This window comes from Natrix helvetica (genome assembly GCF_964273705.1).
Source record: "Natrix helvetica genome assembly, chromosome: 1".
In the NCBI taxonomy this organism is placed as follows: Eukaryota; Metazoa; Chordata; class Lepidosauria; order Squamata; family Natricidae; genus Natrix; species Natrix helvetica.
This window is the reverse complement of record NC_138548.1, coordinates 250,563,166-250,583,876: the sequence shown is the minus strand read 5'-3', so window position 1 is coordinate 250,583,876 and position 20,711 is coordinate 250,563,166. Positions and strand designations below refer to the sequence as shown.

At 42.5% G+C, this 20,711-nt stretch overlaps 1 protein-coding gene across 5 annotated transcripts in view; it reads left to right on the top strand.

The window, feature by feature from the left end:
* The window catches only part of TNRC6C (trinucleotide repeat containing adaptor 6C), a 153,732-nt gene that overhangs the window by 17,671 nt on the left and 115,350 nt on the right, over positions 1-20,711 (top strand). For all 5 annotated transcript variants that reach the window (XM_081936109.1, XM_081936111.1, XM_081936108.1 and 2 more), the window contains exon 2: positions 19,031-19,127. In XM_081936109.1, the coding sequence (XP_081792235.1) occupies positions 19,065-19,127 (63 nt within the window). In that variant the 5' untranslated portion in view covers positions 19,031-19,064. The remainder of the gene's footprint in view (positions 1-19,030; positions 19,128-20,711) is intronic.

Below are 20,711 nucleotides of genomic sequence, written 5' to 3'. Positions count from 1 at the left end.
AATGTCTATTAATTCAGAAGCACAGAGGAAGAAATCTAGACCTGAAGCATGAATAATAAGCTTTTTACTTCTTTACAGAGAAATGAGCAATCAACTCTTGAGTTTGAGATCTAATTGTCTACAATAAATATTCTAATTCAACCAAGTTGTGTCTTGGAATCCTCTGCAAGACTAGCCAAGAGTTAAATTATACCGTGTTTCCCCGAAAATAAGACTCTGTCTTATATTTCTGTTGCCATCAATAAAGGAACCAGGTCTTATTGGGGGGGGGATGTCATCCACTGACTCACCTCATTTGCACGCATTGCTCCAGACCTCGTTTTCGTTGTCAGAGGCCTTCAGGAACTTCTGCAGCTGGCAAGGCTTTCCAGAAGGCCTCTGCAGCCGATAACAGAGCTCCGGATTGATCCTGAGCTCTGTTTTCATCTGCAGAGGCCTTCTGGAAAGCCTTGCCAGCTGCAGAAGAAAAGGGGTGGCAAGGCAGGTGTTGGGGGGTGTGAGACTTGGCTGCAACTGTCCAAAGGTAAGTATTAGGGCAGCTCCACCACTCCCATCCCTACCCTAGCTTTTTTACTCGTGCTCCCTGGAATGGGTAGGGTCTTAATTAGGGTTTTATTGGGGGGGGGTGTAAGTTTTATATTGGGTACATGTGTAAAAATCAAGCTAGGACTTACTTTCTGGGTAGGTCATATTTTCAGGGAAACACGGTAGGTTAAGTGTTTGAAGATTGGTGATTTACTACCAAGTCTGGTGAATAGAGCAGGAACAGGTTAATGGCTTAGTGTGTTGTTAAACTCAATTATTGTGGTTTATTAAAACCATGACTAAACTGCCATAGTTTATTGTTTGGACAAATTCCAAGACTTCAGCTAAACCTTTGTTTGTCTTCTATTATCAAGTAACAGATAGAGCAGACTTGCACAACATACAGCCTGCCGAGCAGCCCACTGATGTTTTTTTTTTGAAAACTTAGCAAATTCACTGACTTCAAAAAACTAAACAGGGTTAAGTGGAATCTGGTTTGCATTGGATAAAAGCTACCAGAAAATACAGTACCTGTAGTGAAGTTTTTTTTTAAAAAATACATCCTCGCTTAACAGCCCTAATTGCAATCAGAGTTGTCACCACTAAATAAAACAATTGTTGGTCAAAACATCATATGATTGTACCATGTAGTGATGGTAATTCCAGTACTCCTATTTGTGGTTGGTCATTGCCCAGGATTGCACTGTTGTTAAGCCAGGACCTCATGCTTCTCCTGCCCTGACACACTTGCTTCTTCTTCAACTCCCCCACCAGACTATGTGCTCCCTCCCAAATCAGGGTATTTTACCCAATCTCTGCCACTTACCCTTGCTGTCCCCTGACACCCCCAGCTAATTTTGTTGCCTTCTGCTTCTGGTCTGGGAAAGAAAGGAGCCCTGGATGTATGTGGCAAAGCGCAAGCTGGCATGGCATGGTAGCAAAGTCTTCTCCGCTAAAGGGACCTTCTTCCAGGGAGCTACCACAGCCTCTCCTGAAGTCTGTTCCACATGTCACTTGTCTATCCATCTGGCTCCTTCCTATCCAGGCTAGGTAAACTGTCATCAACTGACCAAGTTCTGTTTCTTTGTTGTGCTCACCACAAGCACCCAGACCCCAGGCCAGCAGGAGGAAGAAAATACTGAAGATCATCTGGGGGTTAGGGTGGGAGGAGTTTAAGTGGCTAGAACTGAACAGATGAACCAGCAACAGTATTTTCAGAAATCTTCTCCAACCCCATAGTTCAATAGCATCAATACTCTTCCTATTCTGCTGCTTCCAATTTCAACTTTTGCTTCCACAAAGTGTCACAGAGAGTATATTTTCATAGACATCATATTCTAATTATGTGTGCTATTGGGATATAGTTTCTGACTGTATTTGCTACCTAATTCCCTAATAATTAGAACAGATCTGATTTTAGGAATACTCTTTTTGAGGGTGGATGGCCAATAAAAGTTGAAAATCTAACTATTCTCCTACTTAAGATACAAAATACATGTAAGAAGTTGATTTAGAAAAAATGAAGTGTTTTTGAAAATGTTTATTAGTACCATGTACAGTAGTTGTATTAATTCAATTTGGCTTTAAAAGCCAAATACGCCTAGATAAAAATGAATCATCTTCTGAGCATTCTCCCTTCCCTTTATGTCATTGGGGGAGGAGGGAAAAGCCAAGAAACTAAAAACAGAACTATTATTAAATTAATTGAGTTAAGTTTACTATCAAGTTAAATGATGCTAGAGAGAATATAAAAGTATTATCCACAAAACTGCCTATAATATGGTGTCAGATTAGGATTAAAAAAATTGACTTTGAATTACCTCAAAATTGATATTTACATAGTAATTATTGCGTTACCTCATGGTAACTTTCCTGAAATTAACACCAGATCCCAACTTTATAAGTTCAAATAGCTGCATTTTGGATTTTCCTTGCAAGACCATGCAATAGCAAATTCATGTTACTGCTCTGTTTTTGTAATTTTTTTGTAATTAATAGAAAAAATAATCTGTTTCCATATCTTGTTATGGATTTATTATTACCCATGTCTTGTCTTGAGAAATTCAGTCTGGTTCATAATGGGCAGATCTGTGTGTATACAACTCCTGATATGGTCTGTCCCTTTGCTCTAATGACCTCACTTTCCTCAAAACACAAATACAATGTGGAGGTCTGGAAAATGAGAGGTTTTTCATATACAGTTGATTATATATTGATTTCCACATGAATAAAGATTGCATTAGCAGTTTGTTGCCCACAGAGAAGCAAAGTGTGTATGCAGTAATGGGGGGGGGGAGGGGAAGAGGCAGAATAAAGTTTTCTCCTGAAAATAGCCATGCTATATTTATATCCTGAAGAAATTGACATCATTTGAGCAACGTCAATGAGGCTAAAGTGCATTTCGAGCTCTTATGCAGTACATATTTCTTATCAGTAAACCTCTTAATAGAGATATTCTATGCTTAGTGGATTTGGTGTTACAAGTAATAAATAAGACTCAGATTTTCTGTTCTATGGGTTCTTTAATTTATTTGCTGGTATGGTTCATTTTAGAGACAGTAAAAATGTAATATTCAATATTTAAAGTTTTGAAGGAGAATATTTATAAACATCATATTTTAGCTGTTGGACTTAAAAGGTTTTATAAACTTACATTTTATGATAATTAAAAATACATTCAAATCTACTTTTGTAATCTAGTGAAATCTAAAATTCTGGAATTTTCAACAGAAATTATGTTCAACAGGTACTCACTTTAATGAAGACCTGAATTCTTAAATAACAGTAAAAAGGCATTCAAAAGAAGATTAGAGAAATTTCCTTTTGAAGACAGCCACATGGCCTTTTTGTTGTTGTTTATTCTCCACATCTGAATTTATTCTTAATATAAGTGTTGTTTAATAATTAATTTGGATAGAGTAAGTGGCTTAGCCCTAATGATTACATATTTCTTCCATTGTCAGAAATAATATTCCTTTCAATACCATCTGTTAAAGAACAAGGATAATGTTATTGCACTCACATCCCAATTGTATGCTTCCCAAATGCATCTGGCTGGCAACTGCAGGAATAAAGTGGTTTACTATTAGAAGGATTGTGTGATGATTCAGATTCCGTTTCAGAAAGGTGCTTTAGAATGTATACAACATCTTTTTACAACTCCTTAAGCAGCCTAATTTTTTCCTAGGATAAAGTGACCATTGTCTTACCTGAAGGGTCTTTTTCAGGGCGCTGCGAAGGAGAGTCCAAGCAAGGTTAAATGCAGCCAATCTGCCCAGAACTGAATTGAAACTTTAAGCCACGCCTCTGGTGCTGATTATCTTCAGATTTTTTCAATGAAGACGTGGAACTGTTGCGCGCTGAGAATCCAACTGGAAGTCTAACATGAAAAACAATGCAAAATGGTCCAAAAACAACAGACAACAAGACAACTGGAACTCCACACAGTCACCAGCGGAAGAAGACCCCAGGGTGGGGTGGACTCTCCTTCGCAGCGCCCTGAAAAAGACCCTTCAGGTAAGACAATGGTCATTTTCCAAGGGGCTGCTCTGGAGAGTCCAAGCAAGGGACATGCCCAAGCTAACTGTCACTAGGGCGGGAAGACGCAGCCATCAGGGTCTCTCCACTGGTGTGGATGCCCTGAAGAACTCGCCTCCCAAAAGCCCCATCCACTGATGCAAAACTGTCCAACTTGTAATTTCGGAGAAATGGGGACAGTGAAGTCCAGGTGGCCGCCTTGCAAATTTCTTCAATCGGTGCCTGGGTAGCCCAGGCAGCTGTGGTGGCGGTGCTCCTAGTTGAATGTGCTGTGATATTGCGAGGCACAGGAACAGACTGTAAGACGTGAGCAAGGGCAATACAGGCTCGCAGCCATCCGCCGATGGTAGACGAAGACACCTCCTTGCCTTGGGAGGCCTGCTGAAAGGATATGAAAAGAGATTTGGATCTCCGAAATCCGGCAGTGCGTTTGATGTATCTGCGAATCGTCTTGCGCACATCCAGCATGTGCCAGCGTTTCTCCCTCGGGTGTCGGGGGTGCGGTCAAAAATCCGGTAGGACCAGCTCCTGTGCCCGGTGGAACCAGGAATTGATCTTCGGAATGAAGGACGGGTCCAACCTGAGGATCACTCTGTCCTGCCGAACTAGACATAAGTCCTCCCTGACTGACAACGCAGCCAGCTCCGATATACGTCTAGCTGAGGTGATAGCGACCAGAAAGACTGTCTTGAATGTGAGATGTTTGAGACTGGCAGTTTTGAGTGGTTCAAACGGTGGACCGATGAGAGCCCTCAGCACTACGTTGAGGTCCCAAGACAGATATCTATGAACCACTGGAGGTCTCAGGTTGGTCGCCCCCCTGAGAAAACTGCAGATGGTAGGATTCTGGCCAAGTGAAGAGTAACCTTCAACTGAATGGATGGTTGACAGAGCTGCCACCTGACGAGAACTGTAGCGGAAGAAGCAGACGTACCACGAGCAGTGCACCAGCTGGCGAAGGTATTCCAGGTGGCGTAGTAGATACGCGTCGTAGACAGCCGTCTGGCCGCTTGAATGGTGCCAATCACCTTGTCCGACAAACTGCCTCTGCTCAGGAGATCCCTCTCAAGTGCCAGACAGCTAGTTGCAGCCACTGGGGCTCCGGATGTTGAAGAACCCCCTGGCTAAGAGAGATCTCCTGTGGAGGGATCCACCACGGTGGTTCGACCGAGAGACTCACCAGATCCGCAAACCAGGTTCTCCTGGGCCAGAACGGTGCCACCAGCAGAACCTCTGCCTCCTCTGACAGGATCTTCCTGATGACTCTGAGAAGAAGAGGTAGCGGGGGGAAGGCGTAGAGCAGCCCCTTCGGCCACAGACTGTGCAATACGTTGACTCCTTCGGCCCTCGGGTCATGGAACCTTGTAAAAAACCGTGGGAGGTGCACGTTGGCCGCGGTGGCGAACAGGTCCACCAGCGGAAGGGCGAACCTTTGGGACAGCTGCTGGAACAGTAGCGGGTGTAGACACCACTCCGAGTGGTCGACCGTGAATCTGCTCAGCCAGTCCGCCTGGGTGTTGCTCGTGCCCGAGATGTGTTCTGCCTGTAGAGAGAGAAGGTGTCTCTCCGCCCATCGACCCAAGAGCTCTGCCTCCTTCATCAGGGATCTGGAACGCGTGCCTCCCTGGCGATTGATGTGCGCTTTGGTGGCTACATTGCTGGCCTTGTATGGTGCTCTGGAACCGTCTGAGTGGCAACCTGACCGCTCTCAGCTCCAGCCAGTTGATGCTGTGAGCGGCCTCGGAGGGGGACCATCTGCCCTGCACAAGTTGATTGTGGGAATGGGCCCCCCAGCTGAACAGGCTGGCATCCATCGTGATGGTGAGACGGACTGGCTCCCTGAAAGGAGACCCCTTTGACAGGGCCGGAGACAACCACCACTTGAGGGAACGACGTACCTCTACTGAGACCGGAATCAGCCTTGTTGAGCTGCTTTCGTTGGCCCTTTGGTAAGGAAGCAGGAGCCACTGAAGTGGGTGGGAGTGAAGTCTTGCCCAAGGCATGATGGACAGGCACGAGATCATCTTGCCTAGGAGCTGTGAAAGCTGGACCACCTCGAACAGGCGTGACTGCTGCACCTGAGAGACCCTTTCCCTGAGCCTGGTCACCCTTTCCGGGGAGAGGGATACTGTGCACGAGACGGTGTCTATGATGGCCCCTAGATGTTGCAGCCTGGTTGTTGGAACAAGATGACTTTTCTCCAGGTTGATGGAGAATCCGTGGTCTTGGAGTACCTGAATGGTGTACTCAAAGTCTCTGGCTGCCTGTTGATGCGACGATGACAGAATGAGAACATCGTCCAGATAGCAGTGCAGTCTGATCGGATGTGACCTGAGGAAGGCCGCCACGGCCGCGAGGACCTTGGTAAATGTCCTGGGTGCCGATGACAGGCTGAACGGCAAGGCCCGATACTGGTAGTGGCGGCCTGCATACGTGAACCTCAGGAACTTGCGGTGGGCTTTGCGGATAGGGACGTGGAGGTAGGCCTCCTTGAGGTCTATGGATGTTAGTATATCGCCTGGTCTGATGCACCCCAAGATGGACTGGAGGGACTGCATTTTGAATTTGCGATAGGTTACATGGTAATTGAACTTTTTGAGATCTAATATCCCCCTCCACCCTCCGGAGTTTTTGGGAACCAGAAATAGGGTGGAGTAAAATCCTGTTCCCTCCTGACCTGCTGGAACAGGTTCTATGGCCCTGATTTCCCTGAGGTGCCTTATCTCCTGTTCCATGAGGGATCTTTTGACTATGCACGAGGGAACTGGACACCTGATGAAGTGGCGGGGGGAGGGACAAGAATTCCAGAGTAAGACCCATGCGGACCGTTTGAAGAACCCACTGGTCCGACATGGTCTGCTCCCACTTGGCGTGAAACAACTGTAGACGCCCTCCTATGGGAGCTGACCTTTGATGGTCACTTATATCTCCTAAAAGGCCGTGAGCCGGAGCCCCCCCGGAATGGTCGCTTGGAGTAATGCTGCTGGCGAGCTCTGTCGCAAAAGGACTGACTGACCTGGGACCGCTCACCCTGCTGGGGGTACGCCCGATGAAAGGGGGCGGAGCTAGTGGAGGGCTCATTGCTCCGAAAGGGCTGCCTCTGTAGGAGCTGGAACCCTTACGATCAGACTTTTTAGCGACCGACGGCATCACCTTCTTTTTGTCCTTGTTTTCCACAAGGACTGGGTCAAGAACCTCTCCAAACAGCTTGTCCTCTTTAAAGGGGGCAGTTACAAGCTTCCATTTGGAGCGCATGTCCACGTTCCAATGTCTAAGCCACAGAAAATGTCTGGAAGTAACATTAGACGCCAGGGCGCATGAGGCAAATTTGGCAGCACTCAGGGTGGCATCGGCAGTGTACTCTGTGGCTGCCATGATTTTATTGATATCCTGCCTCACTTTAACGTCCTTGGCAGGTATCTTCCTCAACAGCTGTCTCAGCCACAGGAGAGCTGCCCTGGAGAAAAAGGAGGCAGAAGCGGATAACTTAATAGCCCACGCTGCCGCCTGGTGTGTCTTGTGGCAAGCAGTCTCGGTTCTTTTATCCTCAGCCTTGAGCCCCTCCAATAGGTCAGGAGGGAGCACAGAGGAGGAAGTGAGGGCCGCTACAGGGGGATCAATTGGAGGTAGCTTGAGCAGATCCTCCAGGCTGGCATCCACCGTGTACAGCTTTTTGTCATTGCTGCTGGGAGTAGCCATGGTGGCCGGCTGCGCCCACTGCCTCTGAACTAAGTTGAGGAACATCTTGGGCACGGGAACAATTTCCTGGACTGAAATAGGTTCCTCAAAGAGGTCCCCAGATAGGTCATCAGGGTCTACGGCCTCTTGGGCTGGGGGAGTTGACCCCAGACGTGTTGAGATCTTTGCCTTGTCTAAAATGGTTTTAAAGTTGTCCAATTTGAATAGGCCTGAAAAGGCCGGTTTTTTGGATGGGCCTGTCTCATCCCCAGAGAACTCAGCCTCCTGCCTAGGAAGGATATCCTCCTCCTCCTCCCAGTCCGAATCATCGGTAGCCACCGAAGAATGCGGGGACGGGAGTGGAAGACTAGGCGTCATCTCTCTGGGATCCTATTTTGATACCATCGACCATGGTATCCTATTGCGCCGGTTGGAGGGGATGGGAGTCAGAGGCACCGTTCTGCGGTGGTTCGGCTCCTACCTCTCCGACCGGAAGCAATGTGTGTTGACAGGGGGGCAGAGGTCGTCCCTGAGGCCACTCACTTGTGGGGTGCCACAGGGGTCGGTCCTCTCGCCTCTCCTGTTCAACGCATATGTGAAGCCGCTGGGCGAGATCATCCGTGGTTTTGGGGTTGAGTACCATCTTTACGCTGATGATACTCAGCTGTATATTTCAACCCCAAACCACCCCAACGAGGCTGTCGAAGTGATGTCCCGGTGTTTGGAAGCCGTCGGGGTCTGGATGGGGGACAACAGACTCAAACTCAACCCCTCCAAGACTGAGTGGCTGTGGGTACCGGCACCTCGGTTCAGCCAGCTGACCCCATCGCTGGCCATAGGGGGCGAACAGCTGTCCCCTGTGGAGCGGGCGCGCAATTTGGGCGTCCTCCTCGATGCCCGGCTGTCAATGGAGGACCATGTGGCAGCCGTGGCAAGGGGGGCGTTCCACCAGGTTCGCCTGGTGCGCCAATTGCGCCCCCTACTGGACCGGAGTGCCCTGCGCACGGTCACTCATGCGCTGGTGACGTCTCGCCTGGACTACTGCAATGCTCTCTACATGGGGCTTCCCTTGGGACGCATCCGGAGACTGCAGCTAGTTCAGAACGCAGCCGCGCGGGTTATTATGGGAAGTACTCGTTACTCCCACGTAACACCTCTCCTGCGCGAGCTGCACTGGCTACCTGTGGCCTTTCGGGTGCGTTTCAAGGTACTGATTACCATCTTTAAAGCGCTCCATGGCATAGGACCTAGGTATCTGCAGGATCGCATCCTACCACACACGTCCCTGCGACCTATCCGCTCACACAGAGAGGGGCTCCTCCTGGTGCCGTCTGCTAGGCAATGCCAGCGGGCGACACCTAGGAGTAGATCCTTCTCTGTGATGGGCCCAACCCTCTGGAATGACCTCCCCCCAGACATTCGAACTACCACCGACCTCCGTTCCTTCCGGCAAAAGTTAAAGACTCACCTATTTCAATCAGCTGGCCTGGCACTTTCTTAGTTTTACCTCCCGGGGATTTATTCATTTTAATTGGGTTTGGGGTTTTAATAAGCTTTTAATGTACTATATTTATTATTCTATATACAGTCTTACAACCTCCTCCACCTACGTATTTAATTATTTAACTGTTTTATGTATGTATTTTATAACGCATTTTAGTGACTGTACACCGCCCCGAGTCCCTTTCAGGAGAGGGGGCGGTCTATAAATATGAATAATAAATAAATAAATAAATAAATAAATCCTCCTGGGGCTGCAAATGGTGGGTCTTGCGAGTGCGCTTGCCCCTCCGTTGCATGCTTACCTCAGTGCCCTGGGAAATGGCCCTGTTAATAATATCCTGCATTTCGCTAGATAGGTTAGGCCCCTGGTCCTCAATGGGGCGAACCCCTTGAACAGACCCAGGGATCGGCTGCTGAGGGGCCAAGGGTCCCACTGGAGCTGGTCCCTCTTCCATATCTGAAGGACAGGCAAAGAGATCGGTCAGCCATGGAGGGGCCTGGAGAGGCTGCCATGGCAAATGAAGGCGTGGGGAAGAATTCCTGGCCTTCCTCCTCACTATCAGAAATGGGCCCTCCCTGGGCTGGAGGAAATTCCCTGGAGGGCTCCCCAGGAGACACCGAAAGGGAAGAATGGGCCTGCTGTTAGGCCTTGGAGAACTGTTTCTCTAACGCTTTCTGGCATCTTAAGGCATCTCTATCCAGGCCTGAACCTTGTTTGGGCCCATGCCTGGAGTAAGGTTTACTCCCTCTAATGGCCTCCCTGGCAGCTTTCCCGGCCTGTCTTTCAGGGGCTCTGGAAGAGACACCCTCAGAAGTTTCAGGGGCCTGATCTGCCATGGTAGTAATGTCTGGACTGGGTAGTAGGGGATGGCAAGACCACCACTTACCACCTCCACAAAGCCCACCGCAGCACGATGCTCCTGAGAAGACAAGAACTGCAAGGCCTGATCCAATTACTGGAGCTGTTCGCGCGAGCTTAATTCGCTCCCAGCGCCTGCAGGAGATCCAAGGGGGCGACCCAACAGGCCACAACCCCATGCCACTTTGAAACAATCGGATTGGGGCCCAGGTCACACCGGGCAAGTCACACCGGGTCACACCGGGCAAGTCTGAATCCAAGCGGCTCCTGCAAAGAGTCAGGCTTCAGGCAGCTGCGGCAAACTTTTTAACTCGACGAAACCGAAAGTTGCGCAATCCAAAATGGTGGCCGGAACTCACCACCGCTTTGCGTGCCAATTTTAAAGTGAAAATGGCCGAAATGGCCGCCCTGGAAGCCCGTGCTGCAATCTGACTTGCAATGAAGCGCAAACGGCAACAGCGGGCTCCCAGCGGGAAATGGCCCCCAGTAGGGGGTGCCCCAACAGCACTGGCGTCGGCACTCCGACCCATGCGCCTTCCTCAACAGCTGCCTGTGGCCTCGGGGAGCCTGAGCACCAGGAGAGCCAAGGGTGAGAATAGCCAATTAAATTTAATATATTAGACTCACCAGCCTGCTCTGTGAAATTATTTTCCTTATTTTCTTATTTTTTCTATTTTAAAAGTACTCTCGAGAGTCCAAGCAATCTATCTCAGAATTGAAGAGAAACTCTAGCGCGTCTACTGGGCTTGCTGAATTGAAAAAAAACTGAAGATAATCAGCACCAGAGGCGTGGCTTAAAGTTTCAATTCAGTTCTGGGCAGATTGGCTGTATTTAACCTTGCTTGGACTCTCCAGAGCAGCGCCCTGGAAAATGGCAACAGTGCAATTTAAGGAGAAAATGTGGTTGCTTTAAAGAGTTGAAAATAGATGCTGTGTTTGTACTCAACAGCATCTTTCCAAATTATTTAGAAAAGCATGCTGTAGGCCATTCAATAATCTTTGGGTTTAATCTAGTATAGCTCTGTTTCCATTTTACATAATTGTATTATGTTTCTAAAGTTTTAGAAAGCACCAGAGTCTTAGCACCATGACTTTAAGGATTTGCGTATTAAAAATGTACAGAGAACCAGATCAGAGCCATTAGGTACGGTCTCAATGAAGAAAATAAGAGTATTGATATATGTCTTGGTGAAATGTATCTTGGTATGCTCTTCATTATTGTGAAGCAAGTTCTCTCAGGTAGCCCCAGATAGGTTACATTACTGTAGTCCAGGTGCATGGTAATGTTCCAGGTAGAGATTCAGCTGGTGCACCAACTGAAATTGGATAAAGGCCTGCTGCCCATGATACAGAGCAGTGAGTGGATCACATAGTATTCCAAGTGACAGATCTGCTGTTTCAGGGCAATGCCACATTAAAAGACAATGCCGGAATAGTCAATGGCTTTGAGGAATGAATATCAAACCCTTTTTGCTGGGGTTCAGCCTCTTCCTATTTTATCCCATCCATACCCTAGCAATCTCATGATACTCAGATAAGATATTGGCAGCTTCTCCTACCCAGCATACTGATGATACTGCAGCCTGAACTGATAGATTACCTTTCCAAACACTTTTGTAGAAGTTTAAAAAAATGGGGAGAAAACCAAATTTTGCCATAGCAACTGGCCAGCTGATCTCCCCACTGTTTGAAACTATTGACCGGAACAACTCTAATGTACCCAGTGACTAGGTCTTGACAATCTTTCCCAGAAAGAGTGAATAAGTGGCTATTTGAATAATAGGCAATGAAACTTGAGTTTCTGGAACTGGTATGAGTATCTTTTAAAATGTTTCATGTCTTTCTTTTTGCCTAGCTTCCTTTTCACAGACAATATTGGCTTACCTTTGTCAAGCCCCCAGAATGCCATATCAGGATTTAGACCAGACTTTAGAGAAAGTTTGTGGACATCCAAATATTACAGTAATAGTTTTTTCTAGAATCCTTCATTGCTGGTCACATGGTCTTCAACTTATTTATAACAAAATACTTTTAGACCACATTAAAATGCTTTAATATACTTTTCATAAATTGCATCTCTATATTACAATACATTGATTTATTAGTAGAAAAAGGGGCTGGAGAATTACCCAAAGTGCTCACACTATGGAGGTTGAAAAAGGATGGTGGGGAGCTATATTCTGACCTATTGTTGAAAACACTAAGGGGCTAATAGTTGGCCCATTTGCTCATATCAGTTGGAAGGGGATAAGGTTTTGTTTGGAACATGGTAAGGCCACAATTGTCAGACACAGGAAATAAAATGGGCTGGATTTGCTCTATAGTTAAGTACTGGCATGACCAGAATGTATTCAGCATTGGCCTTGGCAACAAAGACTTTAGTCAGATTCTCAGTATCAGGATTGCAGCATTGAATCCACAGCTGAAACATGAAATCTACTCTATGCTGTCACATCCAAAAGATCCTCCGGAATATAGAATAGGCAGCAATTAGCCCAAAAGATACACTTCATAAGATTTAGCACTAAAGAAATACAATCAGTCTGATTAAAATCCAGTATTTACACTAATTGTGAATATATTTTGATTGCTGATCATGTCCATCATGCTGCCTATCTGTTTGAAGGTTGCCAAGAATTCCTGGAAGAGGCTTTCCCCCTACATTTTTGTGAATTTGTATAGGGTCCAGTCTAGCAGTGTACTGCTAGCTACAGAGCAGCTGGGTGTTGTAGCTCAAATCTGCTATGAACTGGCTTGCCAAATTCCTGAAAATTTAGCCATTAGCTCTTGCCAGCTGGTATGAGTTGCTTCCAGATCATCATTGGTCCAATTGCATTATCATGCATATGCAGGCCTCCCATTCAGGACTTTAATGGAAGTAATGTTCTATGCCTATTGTTAAAAGAGAGCTAGAAAGTGGACATCATGGGATTTGAAGCATTATGCTTCAAATGCTTTGTGCTTTTGGATCACTAGTTATCAAGATCATGTGGCAAGAATATCAAAATTCTGGGACAAAATCACATTTCTCCCTCAATCTCTCACATGACAAATAGAGAGATTTGTCTTCCATAGTCTTCCATGCTGAAGCCTGCCCATCTGGCAAAATAGCAAATGAACATGCCCCATCATAGAAACAATTCTGCTTCAAAAAATTGTATCTCTAGCGAATAGCGCTGTTTCTTTATGTTTAGCCATCAACTCAAAAAGTTGCAGTTAGGGTTAGGTGTCTCATTTAACAACTATGGTGATTAATTTATGAGTGCAGGGAAAGTTCCATTTTGAGTCACAATCATGTGGTGTCTCACTTAATGACCATGACACAACAGTGGAGTTGCCATTCCCAACTGTGTTGTTAAGTGACAACTACATGCAGTGTGACATAGATGTATGAAGATAAATATTTGCTACATCAATAGAGGACACAAATGGCCCTCCTGCAATGGAGCCAAAATGACCATGCAGAGTGCAAAGTATAATTCCGTTCTTCAAATCCATGTTTGATTTAAAATTTCCCTATGATATTGTATTGAATAATCTCTCTTCCTAGTTAAGAAAGGCAATGGTTTTTTTTTTTTTAAAAAATCTTTGTTCTTTTTCAAGCAATGCATATGGAACTTTGAGGAATACAGGAGATGGCCAGCATAAACAAAGTGCTGATTTGGAGTAATATTCTGAAAATCTAAGTGATGCCTGCTAGCTATTATCAGAAAGACTCCTTGTTCCTTCTTCTACATCTTTCCTTGCACTTTTGAAATTGTTATTATTAATGGATAATCTAATGCATAAAAATTCCCTTGACTGGCAAAAATAACCAATCCTATTTTGTAAATGCATATGTATCTATGTAAGGGTAAGAATAACGTAAGAAAACATTCTACATATATTCATCAAGCCTCTGTGGAAAAGTTTCTTAAACTTCAAAGGCATAAAGTTTTTGCCTCCTTACTACTCCCTCAGTTGCTTATGTAATTGCAGGGTTTGATATGCTAATTCCTTCCTCAATCACTTTTGCAAGAAACTGAAACTGAGCAAAAATCTTCCAAAACAACTATGACCAGGGAGGCTTCAGGAGATTCCATGCTACCAGATGATTTAAGGCAGGTGGAATTAATCACACACACATTTTCTGCAGCAGAGAAAAGTAGATTGCATTTTGCTTGATGCTTTTCCATGGTGCTCTTCCTACCAATCACACTATACAGGTGAATCATATCAGAGAAAAGGCTCAGTTCACTTGAGTACGTTATTATGGCTTATTAGTGGCTGCCGGCCTTGGCCTGTCCTTTTAAAAACTAACTTTTCTTTATCTCCCAATGTTCTTGGAACAATCATTCCTCAGCCAACCATCTAAGGATAATTGTTGTGTGGAAAACTGTGGAGGGAGTATTGTGTACAGCTTCCTTGACTTTACAGATAATGGTGGGATATTAAACCGACAAATAACTCAAACTCTGTAGTGCTGCAAAGAGTACTTGGGTCATATTTCTTTCCATGTCATGATATGGTTATTCATCTCTTTCTCTCCCTCTCCACCACCCCCTCTCTCACACACAGGGGAATATTTTGTTACATTTGTAGAAAAAAATAGAAAAATGTACAAACTCTTTTGTGTTTACTTAGAATTATGTTAGCATCCTTTATTTTTTGTAAAGAGCAAAGCTGATCTTTTATTTTAAAAGAAATTCCATATTTTTTAGCATTCTGTGCTCTATTTCTCCATATCTATATTTAGACATTCGATCAATATATTCTAGTTGATTAGAACCTATAATTGATATTTACCATGTCACATCCAAATCTTTTGAAGCTATGCTTTCCAACTTGAGTCAGATGTCACTTATCACATGTCAGATGTCACTTACCCTGATTATTTTTTTGGACCCATTTATGCCATAGGAAGTAGCATTTTACAGATAGTCCTTGTCTGACCACTTGTTCAGTGACCATTTGAAGTTGTGATAGAGATGTACGAGTGGTACTTATGAACATACTTAAAACATCCAACTCTTGTAGCACCTCTATAGTCATGTAATCATAATTTGGGTGCCTGGCAACCAGTTCACACTTATGCCAGTTGGAAGCACCCCTCAGTCATGTGATCACCATTTGCAACTCATTTACTTTGTTTGTGGTAAGTTGCCGGAGAAGGTCACAAGTCACTCTATTCAGTTCTCCTGACCTTTCTGCATTTGCACCCTGCCATTTTCTTCACCCCCTGGCCCTCCTGTATTTGCACACAACCTACACCAGGCTCCAAGACATCCTGCAGTTTTTTCTGATTTCCTTGCAGCACCCACGTTACTTACCATGATCAGTACCCTAACAAACTACTACTAGTAGTTCTGACATCTAGTAGCCTTACAGGAGTTAAGTGCTGTCCAAGATGAACAGGAGGAATTCAGTGGGTAGGGCTGCCTTGGGGATAATAAGAAAACAAGTAGGGGATATAGAAAATGAACCAGCTCCTTCCATATCAAACAGGCAGGTCATGAAGTGGGGAGACCAACAGATTTCCAATAGACGGGTGACTACCACCTTTATAGGCTCAGATGATTTATAGGTCATCTTGTGTGATCTTGAGGCACTACTTGCAAAAAAGGGAAGCAACACAGTTACCTTTCATAACCCAGTTTCTCATGAAAACTTGGAGGAGGGAAAAAATCTGAAGGAGAGAATAATGGACCATGGGAGAATAGGCCAAGAAACACAGCCTAGAGAATGATTAGATATGAGACAGTGTAGCCCTCAACTCGATAGTGGGCAGGACAAGAGGCTCAGAAAAAACTCTGTAGTTTCTCCGGCTATAAGGAAGACAGCAGGGGAATTGTGCTTTCAGACTTGCAAAATTTGGTTAATTTGTTAATTTAATTTAACTTTACAATGAAGTAGAATTAGCTCTTCTCCATAGTGGTGGAGGTAGCATCCAGACTAAGACTGGGTTGACATCATCCAGTCCCTGATAGGACTAAGTGATGTTGTTAAGCCACACCCCTGTTGCTAGGCAGATCAAGCTTTTGACTCAGTCCATCAGTGAGGACAGATGTGTTATTAAGGAAGACAGCGGGGAATTGTGCTTTCAGACTTGCAAAATTTTATTAATATGTTAATTTAATTTAGCTTTACAGTGAAGTAGAATTAGTTCTTCTGGTTGTATTTCCTATTTGATCTACCTAGTAATGCCAACAATTGCCAGGATTGTTGCCACTAAGTCATGCTGTCACGTGATGTCACACTTTATGTCCACATTGCTTAGCAATCATAATCCCAGTCCCAATTGCTGTTGTAAACTGTACCAGTGGTCAAATTCTTTCCATTCCAGTCACTGATTGTTCTTGGTTTGGCCACCTTGTAGAATCAAGTGATGTATCCTATCAGTTCTCAAAGTGACCATGTCACTTATCTCTTTTAGTGACAACATGGTCTTGTGGAGCAGCCATTTTAAGATATATCAAGTTGAAAAGAATTGGTTACTGTAATGTTTCTTTTTATTTTGCCCTCTTGGGGGAAGCTAGACTCTTTCCAAAATCTTAGTTCTAGAAAGTTTTGGATAACACATAAATAGTATATATGAATTGATAAACTATCACTTGAAGTTAAAGGGAGTTAACCATTTACTTCCAAACTCTTTAAGTTCAAGTGTATTAATACTTTAAAAACTGTGTATTATACACCTTCTTATAAATGAAACTAAGTGCACCTAAAATTCTTAGTTATGCAATCTTTAACAAGAAATGTGTTTCATGTTATATATTTCCTTGTATTCTGTTCGTGTTCCCCTTTGAAAAATCAAGCTGTAATTGAATAAAAAGATAATGGAGTTTTGAACATTTTTTAAAATCCCTATTTATAGTTAAGTTCATGGCTGCTGTCAGTATAACAGCATAATTCACAGTTTATTGATTTTGGTTGCTCAGAGCTGTGGTACAGGGTCAAAAGTTTCATCTACTGTCACAACAGGTCAGAATTTTGTGCCCTGGATATTTGACACTGAGTGAAATTGGCAGAAGAATGATAGACTGCCTATTTTCTCAATTTTGCCAATGTACTAACTCTAGCACGATGCCCATGAGACAGAGTTTTGTTGTTATCAGCCAGGAAAAAGTTGAGAAATGAGCTGTAGCAGTGTCTATTGAAAAGCAGCTTAGCAATATGCTCTGCAGATTTTTTTTAATAATTCTGCATACTTTTAAGGTTTAGCTTAATCCAAATACAATTATTAAATCAAAATTATGTTATTTAAATTAGCTAGAATATAAGTTATGAATTAATTTGTCAGTATGTATCCTTTTTGCATCCAATCTGAAAATACAAATGCATTTATTTCCTATAAGATACCTAAGGTATCCCTGAATTTTGTTTTGTTGTAGTATAATACAGACTGGGGGATCATTGCTGCTAGAAAATATCTTTCTGCCAATTTTAGTTTATAAGTTGGTGTTTTTTTTGGGGGGGGGGGTAATAAAATTCTTGCCTATTTTCAAACACATATGTTTGTTATAATGCAATAAAAATGGTTTAAATGGTTATTAAAATCTCTATGCTTCATTATGCAAATTGACTGTGCAACGGACTTTGCTTAAAGATAACTTACAAAGAAGGTTTGGGAAGTGCCTGGCAAGAGGGGAACAAAGAATCCAATTCTCTGGCAGATGATAGTCTCTCAAAGGAATGATAGTACTGTGTTGGATAGAGTTTACAATAAAGCATGAATTGTTGCTAGTTCTTAAAATTATTTTCCAATCCACATCCTTCCTATAGCCACTTTTTTTTGTACTTTTGAAATTAGCCTTTTCTAATTACAATAGACAGTCTGTTTTTTTATTTTATTTACACTTCCTGTAAGATTTACATTTCCGGCACACTGGAATCCGCTTATGATTTTTGTCAAGATTTCTGACTTCCAACCCATCTCAATTTAAAATGATTTTTGTTTCATATTTTTTAACTTAGGCTTTTATGGTATATGCAAAACAAGAATGAGACCCAAACAGTAAACCTGAACCTTTAATTTTGTCTAAATTAAATTATACTATTGGATGCAGGTTAGGGATTTTTGAGTAATTGTCCCTTTAAAAATATATATATATAATTTGATGATCAAACTGATTTATTTTTAAGTGAGCATTGAAGGAGATACTTTCAAGGAAGTCTTTAGTAAATAGGAAGAAAAGTTTGTTAATCAGTTTTTGTTTTGTTTTGTAGACAAGGTATAAGAAAAATGCAGCCATATACTAAATAAAATAATAATAAAGCTACAGAACAAGTAATTGATATGCATTGGCAAGAAGTCTGTAAAAATTATACTTGTTTTTTTTAATTTGGGGAAAAGTAAATAATGTTTACAGGCAAAGAATATTTATTTCAACCTCCCAAAAGAAAGTGATCAAAAAGCTCCTAACCTTTTGGTTTTCTATATTAGACATTAATCTGTAAATCAGTTCCATTAGTCTCTTCCTGCCCAGAGATTTTACATAAAAATTAAAGTTAAATACAATGTTTGAAAGCGGAGTTAGACATAGTCTTTTTGCAGTACTTAGAACCAGTGAATTGCTCATAGCTCTTTTGATTTCTTCTAATTGTTTTAGAGATACGTTGGAGGTACATTTAGAGCTACATTAATTTTGAGAGCCACAGAAGCAATTCTGGTTTATAACTTTGTTTTTTAAACACACTGGTGTAATTAGACCTGGTTTTATAATGTTTTGTTAGTGTTCAGTTAGTAACTACAAGTAAAATAAATTGCAGCAGTGTAATATGTAAGAAGTATCTCATATATGATTATTAATTTAAATAGATATTGTTTTAAATTCTGTGATGGAAGTAATTTAAATAGGTGGTGGCAAATAATTTTAGTGTCTACTGCAATTCAGACTTCCCTGATTTATATAATTGTCTAAAAGAGGTTCTATTCTTTTTTATAAATAGGGAAAAAGAACAAACACAAGAAGAGGAACATTTGATGGAAGAAAAGAAAAAGAAAAAGCAGGAAGAAAAGAAAAAGAAGGAAGGTGCTCAGAAAAAGGTTTGTTAAGATCTTATATAATTTAATTTCATTAGTGTAAGTTGGAAAAAAATTCTTATGTTGAGAAATATAATCTACTTAGGTTTCATCATTTATAAAAAGTACCAAACATTATGCATAAATTTGTTTTTATTTTCACTGCTTCAAGCTACAATATTCTACTACAAGCACATTTCCTCCTGGCCTGATCAAATGTTTTTCTTAAAGCACAGTTTAAGTAGTCTATGAAAAGTAGCTAAACATTACCATCTGAAGTAATTCCCAGGTGAATTATATATTTCATAAACATAACAAAAGTCTTTGAACACTTAAGGGTTATGTGGCTTCTAGTATTTCATAAAATTCTGTAATTAATAGATTTTATTTATTAACAAATATTATTTTCAGGAAATACATTTTTTCAGAACAATATACTGACCAAAGATGATACTGCTTTCCTAACTTAGAAATTCAGGTTTTATCATTTTCAATTTTTATAGTATTTTGATAAAGGCACTATTATATTTTGATTTGAGGACCGGAAACCATAATTTTCTATAAAATGTCTGGTTAGAAATCTGCTAAGATTTTTAAAAATGTCAATCCCATTTCCAGGTTCACACAATATGGATAAGAATTGGAGTCATGCAATCAAGAGTCAAATAATACTTACTACAGACAATAACGTGGTTTCTGTCTAGTTCAGGATTTAAGTCAACAAGATGTAGTGTTAATGGTAAAATTGTCAGATCAAGTCAGAGATTAGGCTTTTCAGAAAGTTGTACTTCAAGCTAAGTCTGAAAATTAAACTATCATAAATATATTTTGATATTTGACTGATCTCAGAAAAAGTTTTAATATTAGAAAAACTTGAACTTCATTCACATTCCAATTTGGCTGATTAAAGCTAGTTGAAGAAATCAGCTACTTAAATCTGATCACCTATTGTTGAGTAAATCTTAACTGCCAAGTAGATCCTTATTCCCAATGTACTTTACCAAGCGCCCCTGCACTCCTTCCTTTATTTGTCATTTAGGATTGAATTGAATTGACGTTGACATTCTTGCAAGCTTGAATTCTGTGTGTCTATGTTGAGATCAGAGTTAAATACTGAATTGTCAGGAGCACTTCGGAATGAGTCCATCAGCATCTCAGAACTGGACATGAACACTACTTGATCAATTTGAGAGGCATTTTTCCTCAGTTCATATTCATTTTCCTGTACACCGCTTGGAGAGTCCAAGCAATGGGTTAATTCAGTCTGCTTGCCCTTAGGACTGAGGAACTATTTTTCCTTAAGCCACACCTCCTCCTGGTGTGCTCAATCCCCCAGAATTCTTCCTCAGTCAGCCCGTTTGGACGTATTTAGTTAGAGCTCTGAGCTAAATTGATCTTTTTTTTTTGGCTTGGACTCTCTAATTGCGTTTAAAGTTTTTTCTCTAATATTCCCCAACCTCGTGAGACGTTTCTCTCTTCAATTCTGCGACTTTCTTCAATAGAATCTGCACTTGAAGGCCAGGAGGTAAGCTACAAGGTAGTGGGGGGTGCCCCTCAGCCGATCCTCTTGGGACGGCTTCGGAGGCCTGCCGCTTGTCGTTTAAAACG